The sequence below is a fragment of the Rhynchophorus ferrugineus genome, unplaced genomic scaffold (genome assembly GCF_030347505.1).
Source record: "Rhynchophorus ferrugineus isolate W39M unplaced genomic scaffold, kcgeb_rfMv2 rfM7, whole genome shotgun sequence".
NCBI lineage: Eukaryota > Metazoa > Arthropoda > Insecta > Coleoptera > Curculionidae > Rhynchophorus > Rhynchophorus ferrugineus.
This window is the reverse complement of record NW_027472586.1, coordinates 25884830-25897230: the sequence shown is the minus strand read 5'-3', so window position 1 is coordinate 25897230 and position 12401 is coordinate 25884830. Positions and strand designations below refer to the sequence as shown.

The 12401-nt window shown below is 31.4% G+C and overlaps 1 protein-coding gene across 2 annotated transcripts in view; it reads right to left on the bottom strand.

Moving 5' to 3' along the window:
• Positions 1 to 12401, bottom strand: part of NPFR (Neuropeptide F receptor) — a 245932-nt gene that overhangs the window by 91235 nt on the left and 142296 nt on the right. For both annotated transcript variants that reach the window (XM_076409734.1, XM_076409733.1), the window contains one exon: positions 10614 to 10929. In XM_076409734.1, coding sequence (XP_076265849.1) covers positions 10614 to 10841 — 228 coding nt within the window. In that variant the 5' untranslated portion in view covers positions 10842 to 10929. The remainder of the gene's footprint in view (positions 1 to 10613; positions 10930 to 12401) is intronic.

Here is a 12401-nt window from a genome sequence, read left to right as displayed (position 1 = left end):
TTGATATTTACAAATCCATTCATTTTTTAAATAAATATCCTTATTAAATTTACAGATGTAACTTTTCCCTCTACTTGCACTAGATTCCTCAATAATAATATCTGGTAAACGTCTACCTTTTCCTTTTTTCTAAATACCAACTTTTCTTCGTAAGAATTAAATAAAAATATCTTCACATTCATTAAATTAATGATAAATTCCACAGTGACAGTATTAACTGACCGAAAATCGCGTAAAAGTCCGATACAGATAACCGATATCACATACGGGACATATCGTACTGGACTAAATGTAGCGAGATCCCAGATCCACTATACGTCCATGCCTATACAAGTTTCGATTGGCTACAACTGCACTTGCGCACTTGTTCTAATCTAGCCTGAGGGTTTTCACAACTACACATCCTTTTCTATATACGCCTTTTTCTAAAAACCACAGTTGTGATTAGAAGTCAGTTTTAGGTTAATTTTTTATTTACATTTACATTTTGTTGAATTAATACAATGATTTTATAGTCAAAGTTAGAGGCAGATAATGCGAAAATAAATGTATAAGGTGTAAATTATTGGTAAAATTTTATCATTCTATAGCACTAATTTTGTAGATTGCTATGGATCAAAGGGAATATTTTTAAATTAAATAATAAGGAAACAGAACTTATTTGAAAATAATAGTAAAGGTAAGAATGAAATATGATAATCTTTGTATACGTTTTCTCTCTATTTGTTATTACACTTATATCTTTCTGATTTTATAGATATTTTAAAACATATTTCGAATCAATAAATATATGGCAATAGAATCTTTGAACAGTGTGTCAAAAACAAATACACTAAGAAGGAATGCTAGGGTGTCAGTTGAAGAAGAATTAGATTCGTTAGATGATCTAGTAGATTTAATAATTTGGAAAAGGATTTGATCGATGAGGATGAACTAGAATGAGAGATAGAAGAACAATCCGAATAGACAGAATTTGGACCTTCTTCTCTTGTAAGATCCAAAAGATCCAGAAAATATCGTACAGAATATAAAAAAATTAAAAGAAAATGGAATTCCTCTTCAACTACCGATTAAGGCAACTAATAATGGTAATTTTAAAATATTCAGAACACAAATAAAAGGAGTAGCAACTATGCGAGTATAGTTCAATGAATTCAATGAAACAAATTATCGAAATATTAAAAAAAACATCCCATTCTAATGAAACATAATAAAGATACTACAGATAATCAATTTAATAAACTCGAATTCCACACATATTAAGCGATATAAAAAGCGGTATCTGGTACAGAATAGGGGACTACCGTCAATAGCAGGTCAGGATGACATTAAATGTGAACTAAAAGCTCACGGATACAAAATCGCGACCGTTACACCTATAGTTAAAAAAAATTATAAATGCAAATGACGAAAATGTATTAAGGCCTTCCGGCTATTTTGTCGTTCTGGTACAAAATGAGAACAAAGTAGAACCCCCGAGGAAATATAATAGTATTCCTCAATGCACAAATTGCCAACAGCTTGGGGATTTTAAAATTTATGCAGTAGGGAACCTAGATGCGTGAAGTGTGCTCGTTAACAATGTAAAAGATGTGCATTATGCAACGAAAAAGGATACCCTCTCAACAATAACTATAACGGGTGTATAGTATATCTAAGGAAAATAAAAGAACCTTAGCCAAATAAAATGTCAGCAGTATAACGATTAAGACAACTCGACAAAGCTCAAAACTCTGCAAAAGCATCTGCCATTATAAATAAAAAAACTAGAAAAAACAGCAATACTAACGGTAAAAAATATATACGACAAAAAATCTAATGATAAGAAAATTAAGTTAAAAAAGCAGGAAACTATACCCAAAAACCTCACCATCGTCGACATGATGAAATTGCTCAGTGAATTTCAGACTGAAATTCGACAGAATTTCAGTCAGACAGGATAGAAAAATTAAAAAAAAACAAAAATGAGTAGTTAAGATTTGAGTAGATAATTAGTTCTTAAGAATTATAACATTCATCGAAAATGGGCTAAATCAGCGAATCCGGGAACTAAAACTATTTCTGAGAACAAATAATACAGATATAGCTCCCATATCGAAGACTCATTATTCTAAAAAAAATCATTAAAATACTGGGTTATGATGCACAATGGACAGTACAACACAGTGAACGTACTCGAGGTAGAACAGCTCAATAATGAAACAAAATGTACAGCATTTCCAACAAGGCGAGATAAGAAAAGAGGAAATAAAAGCTACGATATTTGGTATTGAAAAGAACGAAGCCGAAATAAATATAGGAGCTATATACTGTCACTACGATACAAAATAATCCAACAATAACACAGATACTTATTTTTTTAATTAGGCCCAAGATTTATAATTGTAGGGGACTTTAATGCTAAACACACAGCATGGGTTTCAAGATTAATAACATCTGGAAAAGGAAACGAATTGCTAACAGCAATAAATATTACTAATTGTAACTATCATTCAGTGCGTGAACCCACTTACTAACCCACCGATAGTATAAAAGTGCCAGACCTACAGAATTTTTATATTTCGGAAAGCACTACATTAAATACAAATCTAGAGCTTGAGCGAAGTATCGTCTAATCACACTCCAGTATTATTATCACTAGGCGCGACAATTCTGATAAAAAAAGAAACCTAATCTTACCAACATATTTACTAACTGGGACACGTTTATATTTATAATGCAGGAACAAATCAGTTTAAACCGAAAACTCAAAAATGGATACGATCTTGAATTACATATCTGAAATATAGTTGAACAGATTGCTGCAGAAAAAGCTACCCCAACATTAAGAGAGAAATCAGAATATGAGGTAAAAGGGGTAACTTGAAATTAAGAAATTGATATGAAAAACGAAAAGCTAGAAAATTATCGCACACTACCAGAAATGCTGTAGAGGAAACAATATTTAACAGAATTGGTAATCAGACAAATCAAAAGATTAAAGAATATAAATAGAGTTACTTTGAAAAACATGTAAGTAAATTAAGCCCGAATACAGACAAAGATTACTCTCTATGGAAAGCAACTCGGAAATTGAAATCAGCCCGATGTAGCTGTATATCTAATTTCTCCAATGGAAGTTGCCAAGACTTTGAAAACAACCTCAATCCTAAAAAGGAAATCCTCCTGGAATTGATGATATTTCACATGAGTTTTTAAAAAATCTGCCACGAAAATCAAAAATCATGTTGACATATATTCAATGCCTGTTTGAGACTGAAACTTGCTCCGGAATGTCTTAAGGTTGCTCGAATAATTATGCTTAAAATAAACCTGACAAACTGATGATAAAATATATTAAACTATTTACAGAAATACCAGATTTTCAATTTCAATTTCGAAACCACCACTCGACAATCGACCAAGTGTACAGAGTAACAGAGGTTGTTGAAAGGGCATTCGAAGAAAGGAAATACTGCACCGCAATATTCCTGGATATCTCACAAGGTTTTGACCGGGTATGGCATTTGGGACTATTATACAAAAATGAGCAAATTAGTACTGCGGACAGTAAGACAATAAGTCTACTGCTGGAATCATATCATTTCGAAAAAAAATTTGTCTCGCATGAAGGTCAACAAAATCCCTCAATGGAATTAAAGATTGAAAAATTCAGCTTAATAGCTCCAAATCTGTCCATGCCAATTTTACGTTGCGGCCAAATGACAAAAACCTAATTATATTATAAAAGCAGAATCGACCACAGATCTCAGAATACATCTCGACTGTAGGTTAAACTGGAAACATCATGTTAAACAAAAAGCAGAACAGATTAAACTCAAAGTAAAGCAGCTGTCCTGGTTAGTCGCAAGATTCTCTCAACGTGGCCTAAAATCAAAGAGATTGATTTATCAGTTAATCATAAAGCCAGTTTGGACGTATGGGGTGCAAATATTTGTTTGCACTAAGTCATCAAACCAACTAGTAATCCACCGCATCTTAAAGAATGTTCTACGATTAATTATCTATTCTTATCGTTACGTAACCAACGAACAGATGCACGATGACCTCGAAATCAAATTTGCTAAATCGCAGCAATGTGGAAGCAATACAGCTGCTGGAAAACACGCTAGAAATCAGAAGATTGAAGCTAATCAAATCTCTCAAACTTATTTAGTGTATAATTGTATCGTTAACTCAACTTAAGATGATTAGTTTTATTTTAATATGAGAAATTTTTGTTAATTCAATATGATGTATTAATCCCGTACTCGCATTGCTTTCGTATTGATAGAAGTACAACAGAACAGTAGTAATAAATTAATGTATAAATAATGATGGTACTAAGCCTATTTAATGTAAGATGTAATTAATTTAAAAAAGTATATTTACAAATATTGCGATGTGAGTGTTTTATCAACAGCTCGATACTCTATTAAAAATCTAATGTATGTTCATAAATTACTACATATTTTTAAATTAAATGGAAAATAAAAAATTAAATTATTAATTAAATGGAAAATAAAAAATTAAATTATTAATTTCCATATTATTATAGTATGCTTTAAAATACTCTCTAGTATATAACAATTCTCGTTATTGAGATATTTACTTCATTACAAAATCCATCCGTTTATCCCCAGTTGAACAAAAAATTTTACGGAATTTTTCACAACAGCATTTCATTTCGATCTGTCAATTTATTTTTTGCGTACAGGCTATTTAAAATTGTCACGCTACTGCATGTTTAACAACCGAAAAAAATTGATACCAAGCAGTGAATAAATTATTGAAAAAATGTTTAAAATGTGTAAAAAACATATCAAAGATAGTAAATGTGTTGTAAGAGAATGTTTTATAAGTTTACTTGTTCATTCAAAAGTGCTCGTACGGGTCTTGGATATATGCACAAGAAGAATTGTTAAAACTGCACCCTTATTGAAAATCAGGTCACAAAACTATAGCTTACGATTTGGAAAAATCATCGATTGATTGTGAAGAGTACAGCAGAAACTCTAGACGTTTCAGACAGAGCAATACTTCAAGAGAAATTTTTGGTATGAAAAACTTTGTGCCATATTCATTAACGATGGAACAATAAGGCAATCCTAACCCTATATAAATGCTGTTATTATTTCCTCTTTATCTAACTTATATCTAACCGCCATAATTTTGAATCGAAATACCCAGTTTATTTTACAAAATCCTAAGTAATTTTGTTGATGATTTGTTGGATGTTGTTGATGAACGGTGCCTACAAACGAACTGGTAATTTCATCCAAAACTATCCGTAAAATGAACTGGTTAACACAAGAAAACTTAAAAATAGCCCTGTGTGACTCTTATAAACCTCAAGCATTTAGTTAACAGATCAGGAACAGGTGGGGCAAAAGTACTGCTACCATTTTGATTGCGCGCCATCTTGGTTATGTGACGAGCTCAGTTTCGCTTTTACCATTGTGTTGTCTAGACGTCCATATTTTATTATGGATAAATATACGCCACAAGAATGAGTAGAAACAGTTACGATATTTATTGAAAATAATCATTCCTTTATTGCCACTCAGCGGAAATTGCGTCAAAAATGTCTAATCGTCCGGTGGCTCACAAAACCACTTATTATTTACATGCGAATTTTCATCAGTACAGTATGACAGCAGACAGGCCTCGTTCTGGAAGGCAACCAACGTCTTGTAACGCTGAAAATGTGGCTATGGTGCGATCGTGTTACAGCGTTTTCAGAAACATCAATTCGGAGACCTGGTTCCCAGTTATACAATTCTACACGCAGTTCAAGGCGAATTTTGAAAGCTTATTCAAAAATGTTCCCGTACAAAATTCAGTTAGTCCAAAAATCGCTACCGAGAGATCCTGATTAATGAGTTGAGTACAGTAATGCAAATCTAGGGCTGTCTGGAAAAATTTAATATTTTTCGTCTAAATTGATAATGAGCCATGAAGCTCATTTTTTCCCCAGTGGCCACGTCAATAAACAGAACAGTCGGTTTTGTGGAACACAAAATCCTCAATTAATTCATGAAACATCATTGCATCCACTAAAAACAACTGTCTGGTGTGGTATTCATGCTGGAAACATCATTGGTCCCTATTTTTTGAAAATAACCAAAGTGTTGCAGTTACTGTTACTGCTAAACGATACCAAGACATAATTTGAAATTTTCTTGTATCTGAAATAGAAGAGAAGGACATGTAGTTTCAGAAAGATGTGGTCAGAGTACACACAGCTCGTTCAACAATTCAATTATTGAATGACGTTTTTCCACGAAGACTAATTTTGCAAAGTGGCGATTTAGCATGGCCAGACAGATCTCCGGATTTGACAGTACCAAACATTTTCTTATGGGTTTTTTTTAAATCAAAAGTTTATGTGAATAAGCTCCAAACGATTCAACGTCTTAAAAACAATAGTCGTCACGAAATTGAAGAAATTTAGCCTCATATGTTGTAGGATGTCATGAAAAGTGCCTTAAAGGAGCCGGAAGTTGCAATGCGTATTGCGGTTACCATTTAGCCGATATATTTTTTCAATCATAAGGAAAAAACGAACGTAAAGACCAAATCAACTTTTTATGATAACCAAACTTACTTATCTTTTTTTGAGCAAAGTTATAGGAAATCAAAATGGTAGCGGGACTTTTGCCCCTGTTGTACATTTAGCAAACCTTTCGAAAAATTATTAAAGTAGCTGATATAACATTCTAATAGACCAATTTGTGGATCTTTATTTATGAATATAACTATTTATACAGCAAATGTTCAATTAACATATTAAATGTCTCAAAAAATCTGGCCTTATCGCGCAATTTCGCCGTTTATAATATAATGTAGACATGGTTTGGCGTAAAATAAAGAAAATTGACATGAAATATTTCGGCTTACTATACAATCGTATTTTTTTATTCTAGAAAAGCAGGGAGATAATACAATCTTATCAGTGGAAATGGAAGCAGGGACCGAGAGGATCAATACACCGAAACCTCAAAGTGTTTTTTTCAGACAACATATCTCGTTTAAACCTACAATAAAAATAAATTGATTCCGAGTTGCGTTGATTTTATTATTAGTACAACATATGGAGAAATAACAACATGTTCTTGATAACAAATAAATATTAATGAAGTGTTTAATTGAGGAAGTTGGTAATAAGCCAAATATTGCGATAGGCGTGGATGTAAGTTCTATTCAGGGTAAAGGTGTCTTTAATTGGCATTTAAGATTATCCAATATTCTCTCTAAAAATCGGTGTCTTCTAGAACTATCTAACTTAGTGATGGGATAGGGAGTTTTTTTTTAATATTTAATTATTAAATTGTTAAGAGTCGTTTAAGACTAACCGACTATTTGTCTTTATCTAGGTATTTAAATCTAGGTATATAAATAGAAGAACCCATCGGCTCTATATCAGGTTTTGATGAAATAATGTTTATACATGTCACTGCTGTATTTTTTATTATATGCACCTCACTACCCAACACTACACAATAAGATGGGTTGATACTTTTGAGTCTGTGTCCTGTTCTGGTGGTATCCAAAAATTGCAATATTTCAATATTTGTATGAGAATGAAGTCTTTCCTCATGCCTCCTTGCAATTCTCTTGATTTCTTGATCGACTGTGGGTATTTGAAGGTCTCGATGTAAGTAGTCATTCCCGTAGTTTTATCTATTCTCAGTACTTGTTACTCTTTGCAATACATAACCATAATTGAACTCCGTATGTCCATATAGGTTTCAGTATTTGCTTATATAATAGCAATTTAATATGTACATTTTCCTATATTTCAATTCCAGTTCATTTCTTTTCTACTTTATAGGTCCCTTTGGGTTGTTTTGCATGAAGATTCATTCCGAGATATTTTGCGTTGTCGCGCTATGAATGTATTATTTAGTGTTTTTGTGCTTGTACGGTGTGATTGTAGGTGAACTGCACATGAACAGAGTTACTTTCATTAATTTTTATTGTCCAAGCTTGTGTCCAATTATTTATATTGTCACTTGCCTGTTGTAATTTTCGTGTGACTTCTTCACTATTGTCTCCGACAGCTATTATCGCAGTATCATCAGCAAATGTAGCCATTGCAATATTTTCCATTTGTGGTATATCACAAATGTAAAGTAGATAAAGCATTAACCCCAGTACACTTCCTTGTGGTACACCTGCTTTAGCCTCTTTTATTGTAGAGTAAGCTTCTTCTTGTTTAGTTCTAAACATTCTGGCTGTAATGTACGATTTTAGTAGTTCGATGTGTTATTTTGGTAAGATTTTCTGTGATTTATAAATAAGGCCTTCATGCCAAACCTTATCAAAGGCTTGTGATACATTTAAGAATATGGCTGAGCATATTTTTTTACTTAGATAATTTTTTCATCAACATCTGTTATTCTCTGGACCTGGTTAATTGTAGAATGCTTGTTAATAAATCCTAACTGGTGAGTTGGCATTAGTTTTTTTCTCTCTAGTATAGGGAGTAATACAGTAATGCGTAATGCGTTATTCGAAACTCATTTTAAATAGTAGGGCCAGTCCAGATAAACCTTAGTTAGTTAAATAGAAACAATAAACAAACAATATAACAGTCCAGAAGTAAGGAGAAAATAATCAATTTCATACAATATTACTGTAAAAGAATGTGGTCACGTCAAAAACCGTATTGGCTAAGCGACAGGAGCCTTTGCTCTAAGATGGCATGTGTGGAAATGAAAAATTATATTTATAGAAAAAACGCTTGTTTGGAACGCTTATTTTGCCAATTATTTTATGTCTTCGAGACTTGGGACGCTGTTATAGTCTGACATTTGTGAGCTAGCGATGCTTAAGGCAAAATCTGCATATTTTTCTCCAATTTCCAGAGTTCATCCAAATTATTGTTAGATCGTATATCGCATTAGAAATAAATTAATTCGTTTAAGGGGCAGAATCGGTGAACAAATTCAGGCGCACAGATTACAATGTTATGGTCATATCTGCCGAATGAAAAAACATATGTGGTGAAATCGAGCTTTTGGATGGAACATATAGCAAACAGCTCCGAAAATGTAGGCGAGATTTAGTAAAGAATGTTTAATGTTCTGCGGCTCCAACAGCAGTGTAATGGTTGAGAAGTAATATCTCCACAGCGTCGGCTATGGATTGATGAGGATGATCATTGAAAGGTTTTGTAAAACTATGAAAAATATCCAGATATTGATGAATTAATTTTTTTGCTCGTTAGTGTGGTGATTAAGTGCTTGAGTGCATCTATATAATATTTTAAAACTTTTTATTGGTTCAACAACAAAAGTAAGTTTATCGATGTTTGAAAGTGGGCAAGAAATTCTGCTTTGCATTAAATTTTGTTTTAAAAATGTATTTTCGCCTATTATCCCTAAGCAAACGAAATATATAATAATTTAGTAACATTTCATCCAGAACAACTGTCATCTTCAACGTTTAAATAGGACCTTGTTTAAATTAAGGATTATATATATTGATTATAATATATATGTACCAAAAAATCTATAAAGCGATTAATTTTATAAGAAGTTCTTCGAGTGAGTTGTGCATAAATGCACACAATCCTGAGCTATCGACTAATTAAGCGAATATGGTCATAGAATAAGCCCAATCTGAAAATAACACTCATATGCAAGATCGAAATGGCATTGATTTATGTAGACTGTTATGGCGATTTCGGTCGTTGTGACGTACGCTGAACCAACCATCTCAATTATGCACATATATTGTCAACTCTATTTAAGGAAATCACTATATAGTATAAAACAAAGTCGCCTTTTCTGTCCCTATACCCGTATGTGCGCTTAAATCTGGTTTTTTCAATAGATAGAGTAATTCAAGAGGAAGGTTTATATATATAATACATGCATAATATACTAAGGCAACATTGCTAATTTTAGAGGTTTTCATGCAAAAAGCTAACACCATTATTCGGGATTGGTCTGAAAAACTAGAACTGCAAGTTTTACTCAGGTAACTCCAGATCATTTCAAAATACCTTTCTGGGACTCTTGTCTCAACAAGCAAACAACAAATTATGTCTTAACATCTATACAAAAACATTTTTATAGGCAATAAATATGTTTTATTTGAACTTATTGAATATACCCCATATATCCGTAATTAAGCCGTAATAGCTGAATAAGAGCAATTTCTGTTAACTGATTGTCTAAATTGCTGATGAGGATCGAAATCTTAGAGAAACGTCGAAACACAAATTCATCTATAACGTTGTTACTGCTTATGGATGATATTGAGTTCGATTATTGGCCCATACTTCTTCGAAAATTACTACAGTCATCTCTTTCCCTCTAAACTAAATGATATTGGTGTAATAAGTTTAACAATAAACGTTGATGAGAATTTGACAGCAATTTTTATGGGGTTATTTATAGTCAATGATCAATGATCAATGATGCATTAACAAAGCTGCGAAACATTGAAGCAAAATGCTCATTAAAATTTCGACAGTGTGCAAGAAAGATAATGGACACTTGCTCAATATTATACTCTATAAATAGACCTATACTATTAATATATATGTATATATTTATGTATGTATATATATATATAAATATATATATATATTCATTAAAATTAGTTCTGCAAATATTACTTACCACTAGTGTATTTCCCAAAGCTCCTAACACTATAAGAATGCCATACATAACGGCCAGAACTGTATAGGCGGGCTCATCAATGGCCTTATTTGTCAAGTATTGTTCGTACAATTTCGGGTCCACTTCACTGCTTTTGTTCAACATTGCTTTTAGGGTACTGTTGTCAAACTCGTCATCCATTTTGTTGACGTTCGTTTTTATCAAATAGACGAAAACGTAGGAGAACATTCAAGGCGTCGATTAATTCGAACTTAAGTGTCTCTGTTTTGTTTGTCTATGTGGATTCATGGCTCGTATCCGATGGAAATGTCTCTATCTGAAATGAAAAGAAAAGTAGATCAATATAAGCGCTAGATTAATTTAGATTCGTCACCTCCCAATCCAATCATATATCAAACAAAAGATACTGTCTTTTACAGAAGTTCACTTTCGTGGAAAAAGTTTACACAACTTGAAAATTTATAAATTTATAGTTATGACAAAATGTTGTTATAATTTTCCGTTTTAATTAAATATATTTCAATATTCGGCCAAAAGTACTAAAATTTATTTTAATATTAAATATTCTTTTTAGCTTTCATAGAAAGCTCAGTTTGTTTATATCATATATAAACTATTTTGTGTAATGCATATTATTTTATGATAAGAATATTAGATGTACTATTTCCTTATATAAGAACATATAAAGTTGAGAAGAAAGTAATATCGGTTTTAGAGCTAATTTAAAATCGCATGTTTTTAGTAATTAGCTTATATTGTAAAAATAGCCCTGGATAAAACGCTAAAGTTGGAAGAAACTTTAATATAGAAAACAGACAAGACTTGTTAATTAAAACTACACTATATAAACAAAGAATTATTATATTAAAATATAACCAATGATTGCGTTTTGCTTTGAATATCATTTCACCGATTTTATATGATTTAACTTGAATTATGTAATGCAATAAAATTATATACAATTATTGCGAAAAAACTATATAGTATCGAGATGTTGTTATATAATATTAGAAAAACTCGTTAAATTTTGCTAAAAAGCATTGATCTATATCTGGCATAAAAATTACCCATGATAATTTTTATTAAGCTGGTTTTTTAAATCTCTATATCACTATATTGCAGTAGTGTTATTAGATTTATATTGTCCTTTAGTGAATTATTAAAAAGACTTCAAATTTTAGCTTGAATGTTGATTCAATTATTAATACTCAATTTCATATAATATAATACTCTACCTTTTTTTACAGTACAACAATATGTTCGACAAGAAACTCCAATACAAAAATCTTTAGTATTTTATAACTAAACATATTTTCGTCTTATATATATTTTTATTCACTCTAGGACGCAATGCCATATTAAAATATTTCTTTTAAAATGGAAATAAGAAAAACGGAGTTGTAGCATTCTATCATATTCTTCTTTAAAAGGCCTTTCTTTCATGGAAAATATTTCAGGGGATCACCAGTAATACTTCAGACAAAAACCAATAACTTATAATGCAATAAAATTATATACAATTATTGCGAAAAACTATATAGTATCGGGATGATATTATATTATATTAGAAAAACTCGTTAAATTTTGCTCAAAATCATTGACCTATATCTGGCAAAAAAATTACCTATGATAATCTTTATTAAACTGCTTTTATAAAGCTCTATATTGCTATATTGCAGCACTTTTATTAGTTTTATATCGTCCTTTAGTAGATTATTAAAATGACTTCAAATTTTAGCTTAGATGTTGATTAAATTACTAATACTCAATTTCATATAATATAATACT